This window comes from Prunus mume, linkage group LG2 (genome assembly GCF_029339155.1).
Source record: "Prunus mume cultivar Tortuosa linkage group LG2, ASM2933915v1, whole genome shotgun sequence".
NCBI classification, from domain to species: Eukaryota; Viridiplantae; Streptophyta; class Magnoliopsida; order Rosales; family Rosaceae; genus Prunus; species Prunus mume.
In genome coordinates this window covers 2,901,409-2,924,686 of record NC_142699.1, presented here as the reverse complement: position 1 = coordinate 2,924,686, position 23,278 = coordinate 2,901,409, and the positions used below count along the sequence as shown (strand labels likewise).

The window sequence follows — 23,278 nt, the reverse complement described above, 5'->3', positions numbered from 1 at the left end:
ATGGTCAATCTCTATAAAAATTAATATAAAAATAGTTAGCATTGATTAAATGATTAATATATACATAAAACAAAGAAGTATTAAATTATACGGAGCCAGTATGAGTCCTTTCTCTCTCATCATATTTAGGAGCTCCTAGAGGTTTCCCTATTTTAGGAGGTGTATAGTGAGCATGGTTGGAATTGTATTTTTTCAGTTCACACCTAAAATTTGTCTAAAGAGGTGGTTCACAGAGCCCATTGTAGATGCTCCAAGTTACCTATATAGGTATGTTAAAATTTGTTAAAATCCAATAGTTATATGTTCCATGAGTTGTCGTCGTATTTGATGTCTGTTGTTTACCTCTGTTTATTTGCAAATGAATATGTAAGGTAGCCCTTGATCATGGTTTGTTTATGTTTTTTGTGCCTCAGCAGTTGATTATGCATTGCACTTTGCATCTTGTAAGCCTATTTCCATTCAAACCAACCAGTGGTTGGTGCATCTACATTGCGCTCCCACGTCTGGTATCTGTAAACTAAACACTGATGGTTGTAGAAAAACTGATACTAATTATATTGGAGATGGTGGTTTATTAAGAAATTTTGCATTGGCTCAAGGGGTTCTCTATGAACCTAGGTGTTGGTTCCATCCATAACACTGAATGATGAGGCATTTTTTGGGGCCTCAACTTGACTTGGGATGTTGATTAGATAGTTGTGGGGTTAATTGTGATGCCAGTTCCGTTGTTGATCTTTTAACCAGTCCTACTGTTCATACTCACCCTCTCTCTTTAGCCTTATAAATCGTTGCAAATTAAAGTTTCAAGAAGTATGGGGTTTCTCGATTACACGTGTATCGTGAACAAAATTGTGATGCAAATGCTTTGGCTAACAAGAGTTACAAACTTGCCCTTGGTTTTCATATTTTTGATTCACCATTATGATGTTCTTGATGTTGATGCTAGAAGTGCGACCATACCCAGGTTGATCTTGTGTAGTCTTTTGTATTTGTGATTTAACCCACTTTTTTGCCCAATTTTTTTTTTTTTAAATTCCAATATATGTATATTAAAAAAAAAACTTGCAGAAATCGACCAACAAAAAGGGCATGCAAAAAAAAAAAACACATAACACAAATGAAATAAGAAAGAGTTGTGATTTCCTCACTCCTTTTTCTCATATTTTATCCACTTACACTCCTTTTTTATAACTAAAAAAGGAGTGTAAGTGGATAAAATAGGAATGAGAAAATCATTGTCCATAAGAAATAGTTATTTACCAATATCCATAGCTTTTGACATGAAGAAGTCTCATTTTCTCATAATATTGCATACTCCAATAAAGTTGCACATGAGCCTATGTATTAGGGTTTGTTTGTGATCCCATGAAAGAAAAAAAAAAGTATAGGGAAAAAATTTGGAGTTAACAACACTAACGTTGCATGTACCAAAACCTTCTCTCTTTAATAGCTCTTAGTGACAGGACCCGACCCAAATTCCACTTCGAATCCGAGCCGAACCCTGTTCATGATCGACACCTAATGGGTGCCGAGCACAATTGACCTGGTTGCCCTTCTGGTTAAAAACTAACTTCAATTTAGCCTTGACTTCTACCGAAAATTCGGCAGAGTTTCCCTTATAAATCGAACATTCCCAAAATTTACACCTATCAACAAGCACTTAAATATATACACCAACTACCAGTATACATAAATAAGTACGTTCCAATAGTTAATTACGTCCTAGGGCAACATCAGAGCAACTATACCGAATAATTTACAAAGAGAGGAACAACTTGTGAATCAAGAACCCTACAACAAACTGAAGAAGAGCGGGAAGCGAAAACTACCCTGTGGTGGCTCTCAAATGCACGTCTACTGCTGGGCGCAAAACATTAAAAAGGTGAGGGAACCCAAAAACAAAGTTCAGAAAATACATAGGAACATACGAACGCCGCTGTAAAAAAACAGTTTTGCAAAACTAAATCATTCTTTTCATTATATTCGTACTGAAATCAAAGCACTCACATATATTTATAAATATATACCAATCATACTCATGGTCATCTTTTAAACTCTTAAAAGCACTGAAATCAGTTTAAAACTACCACCTAGGTGTACCCCTTTATTTCCGTCAATTCCTCGATATGTCAATTCCGCGTTATCACCATTGGTGACACGTTCTCGCAGGTCTCGATGACACAAAGTCAATCCGAGCCGCAATCTTGCAGGATTCAGGGGGCCTTGGTCAGCCTGATCCACATCCTCGCTCCACACACCATAGAACTCGTGGGGCAACTGTCAAGCATGCTGACTAAACCGAAGGCAACCAATAAAATCTGAAGGTGACATATTTGCCGAAGGCAACCTGGATGTCCATGGACATCGTCATATCCGAAAGCAACATATTAATCTCTGGGTACCTAAGGTGGCGTAAGAAAATATAAAATTCCTAAAATATCTGATACATAACTGAATTTCTGTTAAATCTAGAACTCTGCTGCCATTTATCTGATATTTAGCTAAAATCTCCTTTTCCTATATCCATAAAGGATATGTCACTCAACAGCATATAAACCAAAATATTTAAAAGCACATATCAACTTATAAAACACTAATCTTTGAATAAAACTTATTTAAGATCAAATACTGTAACTGAATTGCTTAAAATCATTTATGAAAACAAAGAGTCCACTCACTGCTGGTCCGAGCTTGCTGGGCCTTTTGAAGGTCCCTCCTGCGGGTCAACTGGTGCTCGGGTGCCTGATTCAAATACCATAATATTATATTAATAAATCTGCTCGGTATAATAATAAATTAAAAACCCTGACCCCCGGCTCCTAGAAGTGCGTGCATCACATTAAGGTTATTCTTATGCCCACATTAACGTCTCTTTGAACCTAGGACACATGTCCCATGAGTCTGGTCTCGATCGGACGGTTGGATTGGTCACAATCGCACGATCAACGGTTCCTAAAGCCTTAACCCTAGGGTTCGCGATTTCAGAGTATCCAGGACTCCAATTCACAATCCGTCGAACCCTAAACGATCCTGACAATGTCTAGATTAACATATCTGAAAATGATTACGATCCAACGGTTGGAAACTATTGAACCCGAAATCACACAAGATGCGAGATCCGTTCGGGGTTCAAACGTTATCCAAATTGAGATCCGCGAATTCCTACGCGTTTGTGACAACACAAGGATCATTCTAGGACTGAATGTGGTCCCCACCAAACTGCCCACGCTCCGCACACGCGCCGGCAGCGCGTGGGTGGGTTGATAAATTCCTGGCGGCCGGAAAAACTCCAAACCGCCGGCCCAAACTCCTAACTTAGGTAAAACACCCAACTTGGGACCACTTTTGTTCTTGGACCTACCCCAAAAACTGGTCGGAAGTGGCCGGAATTGCACTCTCAAAACCGGCTGAACCCTAAATCGAAAATCGAACGATCTACGCTTGAAATTTCTGGAATCCTACCCAACCAGCAGCTAAAGCATGGGAAATAGCTAGAAAACCATACCTCACTCGTCCGATTTGGTGGCCGGATGACGGAGATCAACGGCCGTGAAATTTCGAACGAAAACTGACAGTTTTCGTGGTTTTCCGGAGGAATCAGGACGGCACCAGGAGTCGGGGTGGGCTGAGGTTGACGGCGGAAGCTGGCCGGCGCAATCGGGTCCGGTCCCGCGGGTTGTGACGGCGACTGGGTGGCTATGGAGGTTTGGCTGGGGGAGGACGCACGGAAGGGAGCTGCGGGGAGAGAGAAGAGAGACTGGGGGAGAAGGGAGAGAGAATTGTGGTTTAAAAATTCTGACTTTCCAAAATTACCATTTTGCTCCTTGAAGTATTTTGACCGTATTTTCTTCGTTAAAACTCCGTTTCGAGCCCACTACGTGTCTACGGACTCGTTTCGTCGCGCTCTACGCAACGGTGAAAGTGAAATTGCCAAATTATTCTCCGTTCAAAAAGTCAACTTTTCTTTAATAACTTAGTCCAAGGGCAAAATTGTCCTTTCTTCTTAATAGTTTAATAGTTAAATATTAATTAAGGTTTGAGTTATTACACTTAGGACATTTGGTGTTCTGTGATTAGTTTGTACAACCACCTAACATTTTCGCTTGGTAATATGTTAGTATTGTATAATTTCGAGCTTTTCGACAATGATTACGGTAGTTTGGCTGCAATTTTAGTCGATTCATGTATGCTTCTTCATCCACTTCTCATGCTCTAACTGATGATATGGGTGGCTAGTGTCGATTGTGGGTTTTGCCATCAAAATTTGTAAGAAAATTATTCTTAGTGAGCTTAATCTTTTGGTATAGGCCTATCTCGATGAGGTTGAATTTTTTTTTTTCCAATTGTTAGTAAATGCCCCTGAACCACCATTGTTTGCGACGACCCACTTTGACCTATAATTATCCCCTAGTTGTTCCAAGCACAACGATATGCTCAAATTGGCGAGATTACATTGTTTGATCGACGAACGGAGTTTCGCCTATTAGGTGTTTGTAAGGTTTGATATGATTCGACCATTGGATGGATTCTATTTTTGGGTATGTCATTACTCGTATCGCCAGGAGCATGTATGAACTTCCGGATCTAGGATCAAAGTTTTGGATATTTCATATTGACGATTATTGGGTTAAGTTTGTCAATCATGGTCCAATCGTGCGATCGACGATTATTTGACCGTTGGATCGTGACCAAACTTGTTGGACATAGTTTGTAGACTATGGTTGACCTTTAGGAACTTCCGAATTGGAAATCAAAGGTCATATGCCCCTTGAGCCCATTTGAACTAGATGGTAGGTCCTACTGACTTGGTTGAGACTAAATGGTTAGAGTGTGTTTGTAAGTAGACCTTTGTTTTCTAAAGGTTTTTAACAATTGAAATGCTTTTGAGCTTATCACTTGTGATGTTATTCAGATGCATGGGTTTATATCAAGGGCATGGATTTGATTATTTTATTCATGATTAAACTGGATTTTGATTTGAATCTCGTAGAAATGTTTTTGGAATGTTTTATAAGGTTTATTTATGATTGTTATTCGATTTATATGTTTTTAACTGAGGTTTCGAGGCATGTTTGCTTATTTTTATGATTATCGGACTTGTATTAGTTATCTTTATTGCGAAACGCTTGGGGTTTCAAGTTATTGAATCTTTACTTGGTTTTCTGGCTCGAGGTGTAGTTTGGTTCCATATTGTGGGTATTTGAGTTTGAATTTGAGTTTGTGAATGGTTTAAGTAGCCTGGATTTACATGAGTACAGTTGGATGAGATTTGAGGAAATGGTTTTATGGTAAGATTTTGAAAAGTTAAGTTTATAGATATGGGAATGGCTTGAGTAGACTGGTTTTATATAAGATTGGATTGGTGTTAAAATTTTGGGTAATAGTTTTCAAACCCATCATAAGTACTTTTTCGCTAGTGGTATTCAGATAGGGTTATCTTGCTCAGTTATCTTCGGATTAATCTAAGCACATATGACATGCCTTCACATGCTTCGGGGATGCTCGACATGTGTGGTTGACAGGATATGTCTGCGTCGATATCACAGCGTTCTTTATGTGTGGTTGTGAGGATTTGCTTCACATGATTATATGTTTTGCATGTGTAGTACTAGGATTTGTCTCACATGCTGATATGTCTAGAATGTGTAGTGCCAGGATATTGCATGCCTATTCATTTTGTCTACATAGGTGTATGACTAATTGGCTTCGGATATTGAGTTGCTTACAGATATAGTTATATTACTTGGTTGCCTTTAATTTAGTCTACGAGCGTATGACATGCTCACACGTGTTTCGAGGACGCTTGACTCGTGTGGTTTCCTGCACGTATTATGTACAAGTCCGGTTGCCAGGATGTGCCCACCCACACAAACATCTGGGGGTTCTTCTTGTGCGGTAGCTAGTATTTGCTTGCACGTGCTGATTTGTTCTTCACGGGTGGTGCTAGGATAGTTTCCGCCACCCAGTTCATTTTGTTTGCCAAGGTTGACCAATTTTCTTGAGTACTTATTGGTGAGGGTTTTTTACGCATTTTCATATTTGTGAGACAATGGATTTGAATTTTCTAAGTTTTAAGGATTTTATACGAATCACAATTGTTGTCTTAAGACATGAGTATGTTCTTACTTGTGGAGTATTGAAGCAGGTTGGATTTAACCCATTTATATCGATATAAGGGTTTTCTCGTGGCCAATGTTTTTTTATACTAATTTTCTAGATTTCCAGGTAATGATTTAATTTCTTTATACATATGTAATGGTTTGATGATTGTTTTGTAATCAATGTCGTTGTTTAAGTTTCAGCTGATTTTATACAATTTAGTTTTAGAAAAATGTGTAGGAATTTTCAATTCTTACAAGTATAACTTGAATTTTCATCACTTATAGGATTTAAGATGTTTCAATTTATTATATCAAGAACTACGTGTGGGTTGATCCCGTGAGAATAGTACGTAGGCAATCTAAGTACAACCGCAAGGTTAAAATACTTTACATTATGGTTTATTTTATCATAAACGGTTAATATGCTTTTATTTAGTCTAGACTTACTTCGGGATTGTTTATTGCGTGTTAAGTTATGAAGCTTGCAAATAAATTGGTTATAATAGTGAAAAATGGGGCTTGATGCCATTAGTAATGTTGTTAGATTGTGTCTGACTTATTATGTGCATACTAAAAATTTAGGAATGCTCTGGATTGTTTTTCTACAAGTATTAAAATTGGGAATTACTGCAATTACAAGGAAGACTATGCCAAATTTTCGGCAAGAGGCCAACCCTTTGGTTGTTTTAAAATGAGGGTGAAATTGCAGGCGTGACATTTAACAAGTGTCGATCAGGCACATGGTTCATCATGGATTCCAAGAGAGAATTTGGGGCGGTCATGTTTTTAACAAGTGTCTCATGTTAGCTTCAGTCAAATTTTTTGTTAAATTAATGACGTGACACATATATGGAATCCACATAACTTTAAATATATTATATATTTATTTAAAATCACGTGACTTTATTGAATGTGTTGGCTCCATATATATGTCACGAGAGAGACCATTTTGATGTGTGAAACAACATTAAGGATCAGTAGTGTCACAGATAATTTTCCAAACCACAACTACCATCTGTGATAAAAAGCCCAGATTTTAATCTACAAGGGCGAAAGTGAAAGTAAAAATCTACAAGCACGAAAGTGAAAATTTACAGAGACGATCGATTCAATTAGGCCTAAAAAGAACTCTCAACCTGCACAGTCTTTATTATTCTACTCTTTGGTTGTCTCGCAAACGGCAAATCCAAATCCTAGGGAACTCCATTCGAAGCGTAGAAGCTTGTTCAAGCAGTCTTCGCTGGTGCAGCTATGGCGACTATGGTGAGCTCGGCCTGTGGGCTCCTAGCCATGCTGAACGAGGCCCATCCCTTGCTCAAGCTCCACGCTTTATCCAACCTCAACAACTTGGTCGACAACTTTTGGCCCGAGATCTCCGCCAGCGTACCCGTCATGTACACATTATCTCCCACCCACTCTTTTTTTTTTTTTTTTTTTGGCTGAATGCTTGTGTATAGGGTTCATGTTTTTGTTGATCTTAGAAGAATTCTTTTGATTTTTCGTGTGTATTTTGGAGTATTTAGTAGTTAAAGAATGTGTGAGCTGGGATTTTTTTTATTATTTATTATTTATAATTATTTAATTTTGTTGGAATGAAAACAAGGTTTCAATTCTTAGTTCCAGGTAAGAAGATTAGGATTTTTTTAAATACCAACGAGATTGGATTTATGTGTTTGATATTTGCAATCGTTTTCTGTGTTGGTGGAAGTGAGGGGTGTGTAGGTTGTAATAATTGATCATGTGGTGGCTAAGTTGATGATGTTATATGAAGCTATATAAGAAAGCGGATGATGGGATTTATACATATCTTCAATTCTTCAGTGGGCAGTTAAATTGTATTTTGTAGACAGTGTTGAGAAATAAGAATATGGATTCATAATACAACATACAGGAGAAATGCAACTGAGTTTTCCTTTTAAGTTTTTCTGCTTTATTTCCTAATATTGACCTTTACTTTAGAGGAAGAAGGTTACTTGGGATGGTATTAACTGGGATATAAGTTCTCGAAGCTTTGCATGGGAAGCTACTTTAGGATTGACGATGCTACTTGGTTCTAGGTGCCAATGTCCAGTGCACCTGGCAGTGTCTTCCTCGTATGCTTTCCCCCTCTGGATTCTTGATCAGTGAAGACCTCCTTAAAAATGTTTTGAGCTATTGGTATATATGCTTGGAATAATCAGACTAGGTTCACAAGATCCATTAATAGTAGTATAAGAGCCTACTAATAATTCAGTGAATTTTACTCGAGTTATTTTTTTTTTTGAAACCGTGTGTGATCTCCTTATGAATTTACGACAAGGGCTATATAACAAAAATGATTCTCTACAGTGCTACTTGCATTCTGTATGACTTAGGTTGTTCATCTGGTATCTGATCTCTAATTTAATGGAGTTTGAAGATGTGATTTTCTGGTTTTTGGTTGTGCAGGTGGTTTTAAGGAGATCTATTAAGATTAGTGAAGTCCATGGACTTTAAAGACTGTTGATTTTTTGTTTTGATGTCAGTGATAGGAAAGATCAGATTGTTTTTCTATCCTGGTAACTATAGTTCAGGTCATGTTTGTTTTGGATGTAAGATATGTTTTATTTGAATGAGATTATTAGATGTTGATTTTTGTGCTTTAGACTGTTGAAAGAAAGAGGGAAAGTGGCTCTTTCAAATTCGGATAAAAGCTGATGGTTTTTTATTTTTGTATTTTATGGTGGGAGTGGCGTAGCGTGATTCAAGCAGACTTCACTGTTCTGTTATTGTTTAATCATGCTGAAATACACCTAATAGATGAATCAACTACTTTGTATTTTGTGTGTTGCGATTATGCCTTTCCAAGGATTCGATTTGGACCAGGTTGACCTACATCCTGATCACACATTTTGATATGATAACCTGAGCTTAAAATAAGAAATCTGATATGTATATGTTTTGACCTACATCCAGATTCATGATCAGTGAAGACCTTCAGATATCTTATTTTATGCGATATCCAATCGGACAAATTTTTATTTGGTTATTAAGGAGCTTAACATTTTCTTCTTCTTTCTGATTAAAAAAATCTTCTCCATTACAAAATAAAATTTAAAAAGTTCACCTGTTTGCACAGCAAAATATCTCTTCTAGAGAGTTACACGATTTATGTTATAACTATCCAATAAGGAGCTATACATGGTTTCTTATATGGCTTAGTTTCTTGACTACTATATTTTTTGACCTCGGATAATTGATAAATAAATAACAAACGATGCATAAATAAACTTATTAGACGAGTAAAATTGTCCATTTTGTAACTATTCTCATAATTTATATTGATTTATTGTTTGTTATCAAGTTTTAGCTTATGTATAAATAAGTGAATAGTTTAAGTGTTCTTTTAATGTTTTTAAAAAAGTTTCTTTACTAGTAAAGGCCTAATTTACGGAAATACACCTAACATTTCTTTTGCAACAAATAAGGGCCTCTGACAGTTACTGCGGTTGTTACTGATTAATTAAATTTTATTTGGATCAAAATCCAATCCATTCACAGGGCTAGTTTTCATCACAAATTTGTTACTGATTAGGCTAGTGTGCTTTTAATACCTTTGTTGTGCATACCTCCAAACTATGATATTTTGGATAGATAGTGAAAATAAAAACTTTTGTTGTTGAACTTCTGTATTTATCGATGTTTTTCTGAATATTTATAACGATGTCATATTGTTTCTCAGAGAAAGTTTGTATGAAGATGAAGGGTTTGATCAGCATCAAAGACAACTGGCTGCATTGCTTGTGTCGAAGGTAAAAATCGACTGCGCTGCTGCCTCCCTTTTGAAGTAGTGTGTTAGTTCCCAAGAGGTTTTTTTATCAATCAATTTGGTTGCAAACAAATAAGGTTGGGGAAAATCTATTGACCACCATGGACCCTGTTGGCTGAACTTTCTATGCCTGCACTTTTGCCTTCTAATAGCCCAGAAATTACTGGAAAATATTAATGTCCTCATAATACAAAGTCTTTGCATGTGTGTCTCTGTCATTTGTGGGTTTCAGTTCCCTATCTTCTTCTGGAATATGTTAATTTAACTACTTTGTTCTTTTTGTTTACATGTTCTTTTTCCTTACCCCAGGTTTTCTATTATTTGGGTGAACTTAATGACTCACTTTCCTATGCCCTTGGAGCTGGTTCCTTATTTGATGTGTCAGAGGATTCTGATTATGTCCATACTCTTCTAGGTAAGGATATTTTTGTTAGCATGATTACTCTTAGGTGCTAAAACTTACAACTTCACTTTGTAAATGATGACTGTGATTAGTGGGATCTTGGATGTACTTTGAGGGGTAGAAAACTATGAAAGGACAATGCTAGTAGGTTTAAGATATCTCAATATGGATAATCAACTTTCCTTCATGGCCGAGTCATCTCTGATTTAGTACTGTTAGAAGTGGATTAGATGCATTGAACTTTGAGGATGTATTACAACACTTTATTTACATGACATATTTGTTGTTTGCTCCTCTCTTCAGCTAAAGCTATAGATGAGTATGCCAGTCTTAAGTCTAAGGCAGCAGAATCATGTACTGAAGCAGCAAATGTGGATCCTAGATTGGAGGCAGCTAAAGGTATAATTGAGTATCCCCGTCTTAAGTCTAAGGCAGCAGAATCAAGTACTGAAGCAGCAAATGTGGATCCTAGATTGGTGGCAATTGTAGAGAGAATGCTGAATAAGTATGCAGGCTTCTAATGTTTTTAAATGCAATACTTCTGTACCTTTGGTTTTCTGACCACTTTTTCCCTTTTAGGTGTATCATGGATGGAAAATATCACCAAGCTATGGGGATTGCAATTGAATGCCGAAGATTGGATATACTTGAGGAAGCAATCATAAAAAGTGATAATGTTCAAGGAACTCTGTCATATTGCATAAATGTTTCGCATTCCTTTGTTAATCTTAGAGAATATAGGCGTGAGGTAAGGCTTTACTCATTCATAGATGATATATTATTGGCTTTTGTGTTTCAGATATATGTGATTTTTTTTCTGATAAGATGAATACATGTGACTTTGTATCTCTTTTTCTCCTTTAACCTTTTTTTTTTTTTGGGGTAAGATATGGTATTTCTGCTCCTGCATGGTCTATGGCCAACAAACAATGATATAGAAGCCTTTTCCTTTTGTTGGTTCTTGAGGCTATATTGTATAACATGGTAGATTTATCTATAAGTACGGTGAAAATAGGCCAAAAATACAGATATGAAAAGCCTGGAAAATTTGGTATGTAAAGACATACTTAGTTTTAAATATATATATATATATATATATCTGATTTTAATTACATTTTATTTTAAACATGTACTTCGTATAAAATAACTAATAAAAGCAATAATCGTGGTACGACTGAGAGGACGTGAAGGTTGAAAGCTAATAAGTTTTAGTAAAAAAAAGAACATATGATATGCATATAGCAAAGGTAGGCACAGTGGATGGTACAATACATTGCGTGGCTCCAACGTATTCTTTTATTTTCATGATGTACGTTAGATTTCTGTTTCATATTAATTTCATATTTGATAGCATGTTATGCTTAAAGACCAATCTTCTGTATTTTCTAGTCGTTCGAGTATCGCGGATTGACCTGGATTCCCTTGTGCTTCCTTATGTTGTTCATATGCCTTTGCTAACCCTCTTATGAATGTGGAGTTAATTAAAATAGGAGAAAATCATTTAGAGTGCTAGCGGTTATTGTGATGGTGTTCTGGGTGTTCGAATGGACGTTGAGGATTTTTGAGTGAAAGAAAAGACTTATTTGGAAGGGTTAAATTATAATTGCTATACATGGAGGCATATGCAACACAGGATTATGAACAATTTTACCAATTTTTCCATTCTTTGTTGGAATATTAATGTTAGGTTTAAAATTTGCAAGGATTTTAATTTGTTCCAGCACTAATTTGGAGATGTTTTTATTAAGGGCACGCATATATGCCGGATTGGATAAATTACATGGCTCTTATATTGAAAGGCTAGGTTATAGATCTTAGAGGTGTTCTCTTCTTATTTCTTCTTTATCTGTATTCCAGGTTTATAAGGTAAAGTTAATTGACCAAAACAAAAAAAGGTTAAATCTTGATGATATAGCAAGAAGGGGACATAGTTGGTTTGGAACCAAAATCAAAGGCTTTAAGATGATTTGATTGGAAAATTTTGTCTGTTGTGACCCTTTTGTGTCTCATTTTCTATGTTATGCGTCCATAAATATCATCATTAATGATTTTTCACATTTTATTTAATGCTCTGTGCCATGTTGGTTGATTGAATCAAGCCATGCATTGTGCAAATATCTTTATTGAAGAGAGTGAGCTATTTATCCCTCTTTGTTTCATTGTATAGGTACTTCGCCTTCTAGTCAATGTGTATCAAAAGCTGCCCTCCCCAGATTACTTGAGCATTTGTCAGTGTCTCATGTTCTTAGATGAACCTGAAGGTGTTGCAAGCATATTGGAAAAGCTTTTGCGCTCTGAAAACAAGGATGATGCACTCTTGGCATTTCAAATAGCCTTTGATCTCATAGAGAATGAACATCAAGCTTTTCTCTTAAGTGTGAGAAAACGCCTTTCCCCTCCCAAGCCTCAGCCTTCAGAATCTCCGCAGCCAGAATCCAGTGAAGCTGCTCCAAATGAAAATTCTGCTCAAGAGGATGTTCAAATGACAGATGGAGGTCCTGCTTCTAATGTGAATGTGCTCGAAGATCCGAACGAAGTGATGTATTCTGAGAGGCTGACAAAAATTAAAGGAATTTTGTCTGGAGAGACATCAATACAGTTGACTCTACAATTTTTGTACAGTCATAACAAGTGAGGCTGCTATTTTCTTCCCATATTGTTGTTTCATTAATTCATAAGTAACTTTTCGTTTCTGCTGGAAATAAGTCATTTAGAAAGTGCTTTAACTGTTTTCTGTCATTTGCATATAGGTCCGATCTTCTTATTCTAAAGACAATAAAGCAGTCTGTTGAGATAAGAAATAGTGTATGCCATAGTGCAACCATTTACGCTAATGCAATTATGCATGCTGGAACAACTGTGGACACGTTTCTTAGGGAGAATCTGGTAAAGCAGATAACTTAATTTGTTGTTTGACCACCTTTTGCATTGGCATATTTCTTTGTTATGAATATTGACAACTTAGGTTTACATTGTCAGGACTGGTTAAGCAGAGCCACAAATTGGGCAAAATTCAGTGCAACAGCAGGGTTAGGTGTTATTCACAGAGGCCACTTGCAGCAGGGAAGATCACTGATGGCACCTTACTTGCCTCAAGGTGGGGCTGGTGGTGGTGGCAGTCCGTACTCAGAAGGTGGTGCTTTGTATGCTTTGGGTCTCATTCATGCCAACCATGGCGAAGGCATCAAACAATTTCTTCGTGATAGCCTACGCAGTACTAATGTTGAGGCGTGTACTTTGTAAACCTGCTATCACATTTTTTTGGGCATACAAGTTTATTGCCAAATTTTTCTAATGGGATCTTTTGATACAGGTTATTCAACATGGTGCATGCTTAGGTCTTGGCTTAGCAGCCTTAGGAACTGCTGATGAAGAGATCTATGATGACTTTAAAGGTGTGCTCTATACTGACAGTGCTGTAGCGGGCGAAGCTGCTGGGATCAGTGTGGGTTTGCTTATGGTTGGAACTGCAAGCGAGAAGGCTAGTGAGATGCTTGTTTATGCACATGAGACACAACATGAAAAGATCATCAGGTATAGACTTCATTATATATTTTTATATTTGGATTAAAGATAGTATTTGTCGGAGAAAAGCAAGATTTTCTTGTCATCTGTGGTGGGAATGATACTCTTTTCCTAGGGTTTTTGCTAATGGTGTAGAATGTTACAGGGGGTTAGCTTTGGGAATTGCCCTGACGGTATACGGAAGAGAAGAAGAAGCAGACACTTTAATTGAGCAGATGACAAGGGATCAAGATCCCATACTACGTTATGGTGGTATGTATGCATTGGCACTGGCCTACAGTGGGACAGCAAACAACAAGGCCATTCGACAGCTGCTGCATTTTGCTGTGTCTGATGTGAGTGATGATGTCAGGAGAACTGCTGTTCTAGCACTTGGGTTTGTCTTGTACTCCGAGCCAGAGCAGGTTGGTACTTTCTTTTGTTCATTGCTATGCTCTCAGTCTCAGTACTCCATTTGCTGTTGTTTCTTCCTACTTGATGTTGCTTGCTGCTTCTTTTTTTCCTGTTCTCTTATAATGCCTTTAAATCTCCAAAATTGAACTGGAAAACTGCAGACACCAAGAATTGTCTCCCTGCTGTCTGAGTCTTACAACCCGCATGTTCGATATGGTGCTGCTCTTGCAGTAGGCATTTCCTGTGCTGGTACTGGCTTGAGTGAGGCCATATCTTTGCTAGAGCCTCTGACTTTAGATGTTGTTGATTTTGTGCGCCAAGGTGCTCTCATCGCTATGGCTATGGTCATGGTCCAGATTAGTGAAGCCAGTGATTCTCGTGTAGGAGCTTTCAGGTATCGTCATCGTATTTGCAAAATTTACCATCTCTCTCTCTTTCTCTCTCTCTGTCTCTGTGTGTCTACCTCTGTATAAACACACAAATAGATCCCTTATTAATCCATTTTCATGAGTCGAAAAGGATTGCATGCGAGACAAACCCCTCAATTTAATCCAATGATCTTAACCGTCTATATGTTAGGTTCCTATTCAAGGAGACCAATAACAAGACAAGCATAGTCGGAAGTTGGAGAAAATTATCCTTTTTCTTCAATAATGTTTGGAATTTACAAAAACTTGTCAACTTATTTTATTACTTGGATCTCTTCTTTTTCGAATATAGGCGGCAATTGGAGAAAATTATCCTTGATAAGCATGAAGACACCATCAGCAAAATGGGAGCAATCTTGGCCTCTGGAATTCTTGACGCTGGTGGAAGGAATGTGACCATAAGATTGCTTTCTAAAACAAAACATGATAAGGTCACTGCAGTTGTCGGCCTTGCTGTTTTCAGCCAGTTTTGGTATTGGTATCCCCTTATTTATTTCATAAGCTTGGCATTCTCACCAACAGCTTTGATAGGACTAAACTCTGACCTGAAAGTTCCAAAGTTTGAGTTCCTGTCACATGCAAAACCTTCACTGTTTGAATATCCGAAACCAACCACTGTGCCAACTGCTGCATCAGCTGTTAAACTCCCCACGGCTGTCTTGTCAACATCAGCTAAGGCCACGAAAGCCAGGGCCAAGAAAGAAGCAGATCAGAAGGCAAATGCTGAAAAGTTAACTGGGGCAGAGGCTTCATCTGCTAGTGCAAATACTGGGAAAGGAAAACCATCAAGTGAGAAGGATGGGGATTCAATGCAGGTAAGTCCTGTCCCACCCCTTCCCCCCTTCACTTTTGCATTTGCCCAAAAAAAATTTAAGCTCAATGTTTATGTTTTTTTTATTCTTAAAAATAGTTTCTTTTAGTTTTATGACATACTACTGGTTTAAACTGTTCCCTAATTATTATCAGGTTCTCTGATTCCATGTACTTTTATAATCTTTAGTTTAGGACATCATAAGCGGTCTTAATTCAAATCCCCCCTTCCTTTTTTCAGGTTGATGGCCCAACTGAAAAGAAATCAGAGCCTGAGCCCTCTTTTGAGATTTTGACCAACCCAGCTAGGGTGGTTCCTTCTCAGGAGAAATTTATCAAATTTCTGGAAGAAAGTAGATATGTGCCCATTAAGTTGGCACCTTCAGGCTTTGTGCTCTTGAGAGACCTGCGGCCAACTGAACCCGAGGTGCTTTCACTTACGGACACTCCCTCTTCTACAGTGTCACCAGCTGGTGGATCAGTAACAGGACAGCAGGGTTCTGCATCAACCATGGCAGTTGATGAGGAACCTCAGCCTCCTCAGCCCTTTGAATACACTCCTAATCAATGAACGAGGCAGAAGATGTATTCTACAGTGTTCAGTAAGATTTTTCCCTTTCTGTACAGTGAGGAAACATTAGATTTGGCACTTTCCCTTTCCTAATCTTATTTCTTTTTCTTGCTAGTCAGAATGACGCTATAAATATGCCGTTGATTTGTTGGCTTGCTTCCTTTACTAGTTAAAATGTTAAATTTTCCCGTCTACAATGTAGTCATGATTATTAGTAACTATCATGTATGGTGTAAAAATGGATGGATCTATTACATTTTGGGTTGATTACAAATAGAGATAACATGTCCTTGCATGTGGTAGTTGCATATTACCACATCGATATAATGAGATGAGACTTTTTGTTACAGCAATAGTGCTATTTGAGAGCATTTCCCTTTTTCTTGGTCGCGTTAAAGTCCTAATTGTGCTGAATGTTTCATGCAAATGGTTGGGCACCGTAAGCCGACTCACCCGTTCTTTAGGTATGTATCTGAACACCACTTCACAATTGCTCATATTGTGTTGTGTATGAAATTCATCTAAATTATAAAATGTTGTAATAATTAATTTAACTACAAACTCGACGTTAAATACTCTGAATACCGTACAGATACACCTAATAAATTTTCGTATTGTAACTGGTAGGTGTGAACGAAAACTTAAATACTTCTTTAAAACATGTTCATTTTGTCAGAGTAATTGGCTGTGTAATTCTTTATCCAGTAACTTGAATTTTGTTTGTTTGTTATATAAACAGTATTGGGGAGGGGGAATCGAACTTAAAACTTCGGGTATAAGGGTAAATGTTCTTAATCACTTAAGTTATAGACCTTTACTTTGGTAACTTAATTTGAAGGGATTGTATCCGAAGTATTGACTACGCATTAAGGTCATACTTCAAATATCTCCATCTCCTTAATCATGTGTAAATTTATTTTCCTTCTAGTTTGTGGTTTTGTATAAATATAAATGGACTAGTATAGTAATACGAAGTATGGAAGCTTACAAAGTGAACCTCAACAAAGAGAAGCATCAAATGGTAATATAGGTTTTGTGTCATTGTATTTCATCATGTTTCATCACGTGATGGGAAAGATACATTCATAAATGGACGTTCTAGTTTTGATTTCTCTTTCTAATTAGACTCCTAACTGACTTAGGAAGGACACAATCTACGAGGAGAATCGAGCTTGAACGTAATAGGATGAAAATAATGCTTTGTTCAACTGACCTAACCCATATCTGATGCTTACCTACTTACAATTCAAGTTCAACTCCAAATAAAACGCAGCCCGCCAGTGTCAGTCAAAAAATAAGAAAATAAAGAAAATAAAATACCAAAAGGGAAGTATAGTCACGAAGTCAGAGGTTCACATGACGCCCACATGTATAAAAATCCCCACTCATGTGATCCTCCACTCCCCCACTTTGAAACCCAAAGCAGCTTCTGCAGCGCACAGCCGTTACCGAAAAAGACGCGATGAAGTCAATCTCAATCTCCGCAATCCAACGGCCACGATCTCTCCCTCCCCTTCCCCTTTCCCAATCCTCGCGACGTCTCTGATCATGTTAGCCGCCGCCTCCTCCTCAACCACATGGCTCCGAGCTCGCCGAAGCCGCTACCTCTTCCTCCTCATCTGCTCTCCGATTCTCATCCCCTTTCTCTGCGCCACTTTCCCTTTCCTCTGCGCCGCCGAGCTCTGCCTCCGGCTCTGTCGCCGCCGCCGTATAAAGACGGCTCACGGCGCCGACGAAGAGGTGGAGGAACGGCTGCGGCGATGCGAAGAAGGACGCGGCGGCGAGAGAGAAGAGATGGGGCTGCTGCAGAGGTATTTGGAGGATCAGTTGCTGCTCGTTGGATCTGTGTATGATTGTGGGGATGATGATGTTGATGATCGTTTGTATCATGAGATTCATGACTATGATAATGATTCCAAAACTACTCCTCTTTTGGCTTGATTGATTGCTTCTTTGCACTTTCCTTTTTTTTTTTTTGTTTTTTGGTAGCTTGTAGATCATCCATTTTTATTTATTTTTCTTTTGGTAAAATTTGTTTGTGAAGTTTTTTTGTTGAGAATTTTTGGAATTGTGAATATGAAATAGTGGTGTGCGTCTTTGCCTTGCCCTTGGGTTGTTGAGAAGTAGAAGCATCAGTCCACTAAAGGAAAAAACAGAGTTTGCCATTGAAACAAATTTACACGCATGACATTTTTTCCTTCAGTTATGCCTCCGTCCATCCTCTCAATATTCAAATCGGGGATTTCCGATTTTGGACGAGAAGGGAAGTGTGACGAGCCCAATATATGGATCAATCCAATTTTCGTGAATGCAAAATTAATCCTTACCAAAACTACAATATCTAAATGAATTAATTTTTTAATATATATATGGAGCTTCAGTTGAGACGCTTATTAAATAAGTTTATTTGAAGATGGTTGGACGGTAAGAGTGAATTTCATTAATGAAATGATAAAAATAAAAAGATACATCCAACTAGTCAAGCAACCTAATAAAAAGATATATCTATCTGTAGGAGGAGGACCAAAACCTTACAACAACCAACATACAAAATACAAAAAAATTGACAGAGGCAATGAGAGAAGCAATGCCTAGGATGATGATGCTTCCGCTTGTTTTCCTCCTAGTTTTTCATGGTTCTGCTTCATGGGCAGCCTCAGCTTCTGTCTATGACAACTTTCTTCAATGCCTAAACACAAACACAAATTTATCATCAACCCAATTGCCCAACATAATCTTATGACGAAAACAACCCTTCGTACTCATCTGTTCTACAAGCCTCCATCAGAAACTCAAGGTTCAACACCACTTCAACCCCAAAACCAGTCCTCATTGTCACACCCTCAGCTGAATCTCATGTCCAAGCCTCTGTTGTTTGTGCAAAAACAGCTTGGCATACAGCTGAGAATCCGAAGCGGTGGGCACGATTATGAGGGCCATTCTGTTAGCTTGCAGGCTGACTGTTTGGCATTGATGAGGTTGGCTACATTAATGAGGTTAGCTTGACTTTAGGAAGCTGCTGCAATCTCCAGGATTAGGGGCTCAATTAATATTGAGCTTGTATATATATTCTGCTGTATGTATTACAAAAGAAATTAATGAAAATTGAAACCAAATAAACCAGAAAACCTCTCCTCTTACACTCTATTTGGCATTTTCTTACTGGTCTGATCAGACCTTTATTGTCCTTGACATGTTCAACCTGAGGTCTGTGACTGTAGACATTAAGGACAAGTCAGTTTGGGTTTAGGCTGGAGCCACACTTCGAGAATTGTACTACAGAATTTCGGAGAAGAGCAAAGTCCATGGCTTTCCTGCTGGTGTTTGCCCCACAGTTGGTATTGGTGGGCACATAAGTGGTGGTGGCTATGGAAACATGTTGAGCAAGTTTGGCCTTGCTGTTGACAATGTCATTGATGCTCTGATTGTTGATGCTAAGTGGAGAGTTCTTGATAGAAAATCAATGGGAGAAGACCTGTTTTGGGCTATTAAAGGAGGGGGTGGAGGAAGCTTTGATGTCATTGTTGCATACAAATTGAAGCTGGTAAACTATCACAGTTTTCCAGGCTGTGAGAACGTTGGAAGAGAATGCAACCGACCTCGTTTCGAGGCGGCACCAACCACAGACCATGGTCTGTTTATGAGGCTGCTGTTGCAGCCAGGGAGCAACATTGTTAAAGCCACACCCACACTTATGGCAGAGTTTCTAGGCAATGCTGACCAACTTGTGTCATTATTGGGGAAGCAGTTTCCTGAGTTGGGTTTGAAGGAGGACTGTAAGGAGATGAGCTGGATTGAGTCTGTGCTTTGGTGGGCAAAGTATGATAATGGGATCTCCCCTGATGTATTGCTTGATAGAAATCCTGATCATGCAAATTTCCTGAAAAGGAAGTCTGATTATGTTCAAACCCCAATTTCCAAAGGCAGATTGGAGTTGGTGTGGAAGAAGATGATTGAAACAGGCCAAATAGGTCTGGGTTTCAATCCATATAGTGGGATGATGAGTCGGATTCCAGCCTCTGCCACGCTTTTTCCACACCGTGCCGGGAACTTGTTCAAAGTTCAGTACCACAGACACCAGGAGGTTTTTCAGGTTCATGACCCCATTTGTGTCCAAGAACCCAAGGAGTGCTTTCTTAAATTACAGGGGCCTTGACATTGGTGTCAATAAATTTGGTAACATAAGCTATGAACAAGGGAAGGTGTATGCATAGTGTGGGAGCAAATTTCGTCCCACTAGAATATTCTTCAATGATTCTTTCGTCTTCTCCACTTCTCTTTCTCCCTGCAAAACAGATCGGGGTAAAAGGACCACACCCGGGGGGTGTTGGCCAAAGGCCCTCCGATGCCTAAGTTAGGTAGGGTATTTCAAGGAAAAGGGTGGCCGGAGCCGTGTGTGGTGGCCGGAGCCTTGTGTCAGAGAGAGAAAGAAAGTGGTGGCTAGGGTTTGTGAGAAATAATTTCTGCAGAGTTTCAGTAGGAATTTAGACGTACCTTGACATTTGTGCGTAGCCAAGTATTTATAATGGTCTCGAGATTAGGGTTTCAGAGGAATAATTCCATAGATGGAAAGGAATTATTCCTCCCTTATTTGGAATTGATTTGATTAATTAGGGATTTGATTTATTAGGGTAAATCAAATCCTAATCGTGGTAGGTATCAGATCAATTCCTAATTTAATTAGGTAACTCCTCATTTAATTGGGAATTGAGATAGGAATCAAATCAATTCCCAACTTAATTAAGTAATTCTCAATTTAATTGGGTAACTCCCAATTAAATTGAGTAACTCCCAATTAGGTTGAGTAACTCCCAATTAGGTCAAATAATCCCCAAATGGAAGGAATTATTTGACCTACGGTATGATTTAATTCGGTTCCCACAAATGCCCCACCGCATGGCACGTGGTGGCATGCAGTGAGATGCTGATTATTGTTGGGCTGTCCACCAGAATCGGGCTTCCTCCTTGGATTTGGGCTCTGAATGGAAGAGGCTTTTGACTTGCCAACTGTCTTTGACATGGGCTATCCGGTATGAATCGGGCCGAGGCAAGCCGCCTCTTCTGGAGCAGTGGCGATTTAGGTCGGCTTATTTGTGGTTGATCCAAACTGCTTCAATTCCTTCTTCTTTTTGTGTCACGAACTAGGAACAATATGAGTCAGGGCGATCATGTGTGGAGCACGGACATGTTGCAAGTCACGCGATGGGTAGGGAGGTTGGCGACGGTCCGCTCGTTTCTCTCACCTATCGTGATGGTAAGTTGCATCCCTTTGATCTGCTACAATAACCATGGAATTCTTTCTTGTGTGTCCGATTGACTTCGTCTTCGCTTGTAGAAAATGACATCCACAAGAAGCTCGATCTCGGCCGAACACGATCAATGTTCATCAAGCTTTTAACATCATTGCGAGGTTACGTGGATTGCACTTTGGTTCTTTGAGTGAACATCGAAGGAGGTGATGGTCCGCCTAGAAGATGTTGAAAGATGGGAGCTGCATGGCTCGAACCTAGATGATCTGCGCCAGTTGAGCGGGAGAAGTCCTCGACCAAGCTTCCTCATTCTTCCACGAGCAAGTTTTCCGTAAGCGGGTCTCGCTTTGCTGGGAATGTCCCTATGGGAGTTGCTTCTTCATCTGCCAGATCAAGCGTCTCGTCGGCCCGAGCGATAAGAAGATCAATGGCATGCGGGAGTGCAGGACATTCCGACATTCGTGTATCGCTCGAACCGCCTAAAACCCATGATCTACCACGAGGAGGCGTTGAGAAGTATGGTTTGAGTGCTTGTGCGATCTTGGGATCAAACGAGAGAATTGTACATCTGTCTCGCAATCACGACTCGTTTGCAAAGCCACGAACAGTCAAGCACGGAGTCTGACTCAATGTTGCGAGTTTCGGCCAAGAGAGCTAAAGAGTCGTATGCTCGAGCAAAGAGTCGTCTGCTCGAGCAAAGAGTCCTTAAGTTGCGCGAACTACCGATCCAGAAGTTGGTGATAGCACCGCTGGTCAAGTTCGACACTCATGTTGAAGCCATGGAGGCATCCAAGCATGAGATCGCTGCTAATGCGTACAAGCTAGGATACTTGGATTGCAAGAATAGTGCTTCTCCTTGTCGCCCTCTTGAACATGAAGACGGTAAATAGCTTTATCTTGACCTGCCCCTACTCAAAGTGAGCAGAGCAATGTTGTGGGTGCGAAGCAGTTGAAGAGCAGATAGCAGATGAAGCTGCAATGGAGGAAGACAACTCCCAAGGTGGCGTAGCTAATAAGGCTAGGCCAGATGCGAAGGAGCAGGCAGGTGAGGCCGTTGAGTAGATGGTGCATGTTGGCCTCTTTGTTATGGAATTTCAGTTGTCTTTCAAACTTCAATTTTCATTGTATCCTGTAAGTGTATATCCTGGAGATACAACACTTGAAAGAAACTCCATTGAGTTTGTACTCGTGAAGTAGCTTGCCTACAATGGAGGTAAGGCTCGTCGCCTGTGTGCGTATGTCGGGGACATGATGCTTGAAAAGACTCTATGAAGTTTGTACTCGAGGAGTAGCATGTCTTCAGTGGAGGTGAGGCTTGTCGTCTGCGAGCATATGTCGGGGACATAATACTCGAAAAAGACTCCATTGAGTTCGTTGGAGCTTATGTCCAATGGAGATGAGGCTTGTCGCTGCGAGCGTATGTCGGGACACAATACTCGAAAAAGACTCTATTGAGTTTGTGCTTGTGAAGCACTCTGCAATGGAGATGAGGCTTGTCGCTGTGAGCGTATGTCGGACACAATACTCGAAAAAGACTCCATTGAGTTTGTGCTTCGTGAAGCTGTCTACAATGGAGATGAGGCTTGTTGCTGCGAGCGTATGTCGTGACACAATGCTCGAAAAAGACTCCATTGAGTTGTGCTTCGTGGAGCTTATGTCCAATGGAGATGAGGCTTGTCGCTGCGGCGTATGTCGAGGACACAATTCTCGAAAAAGACTCCATTGAGTTTGTGCTTCGTGAAGCAGCTTATGTCCAATGGAAATGAGGCTTGTCGCTGAGCGTATGTCGGAACACAATACTCGAAAAAGACTCCATTGAGTTTGTGCTTTGTGGAAGCAGCTTGTCTGCAATGGAGATGAGGCTCGGGGTATGATCTGCGGATAAGCATGTCGCTTTTCATGTAGTATCTTGCAGCCTTCTACTTGATTTTTCTGGCCTCGGACTTGTCCTCGGGCAGGTTTTCATTAACTAGATAGTTAATGATGGAGTCTTGCGAGCTAGGATCCTCAT

The 23,278-nt window shown here is 39.3% G+C and overlaps 2 protein-coding genes and 1 pseudogene across 2 annotated transcripts; all 3 read left to right on the top strand.

Annotated features, from left to right (window-relative positions):
- Positions 1-7,239: 7,239 nt before the first annotated feature.
- LOC103319276 (26S proteasome non-ATPase regulatory subunit 1 homolog A-like) lies at positions 7,240-16,367 on the top strand. The gene is made up of 13 exons (XM_008220787.3): positions 7,240-7,495; positions 9,802-9,871; positions 10,198-10,303; positions 10,595-10,796; positions 10,871-11,039; positions 12,459-12,922; positions 13,042-13,177; positions 13,271-13,519; positions 13,605-13,825; positions 13,962-14,220; positions 14,371-14,603; positions 14,930-15,452; positions 15,689-16,367. The coding sequence occupies exons 1-13, from the start codon at positions 7,353-7,355 to the stop codon at positions 16,016-16,018; spliced, it is 3,105 nt and encodes a 1,034-aa protein (XP_008219009.2). The 5' UTR covers positions 7,240-7,352; the 3' UTR covers positions 16,019-16,367.
- An 803-nt stretch (positions 16,368-17,170) lies between these two features.
- LOC103319277 (uncharacterized) lies at positions 17,171-18,122 on the top strand. The gene has a single exon (XM_008220789.2). The coding sequence runs from the start codon at positions 17,375-17,377 to the stop codon at positions 17,957-17,959; it is 585 nt and encodes a 194-aa protein (XP_008219011.2). The 5' UTR covers positions 17,171-17,374; the 3' UTR covers positions 17,960-18,122.
- Positions 18,123-18,757: 635 nt separating this feature from the next.
- Positions 18,758-20,174, top strand: LOC148919425 (berberine bridge enzyme-like 21 pseudogene; annotated as a pseudogene).
- The last annotated feature ends 3,104 nt before the right edge of the window (positions 20,175-23,278 follow it).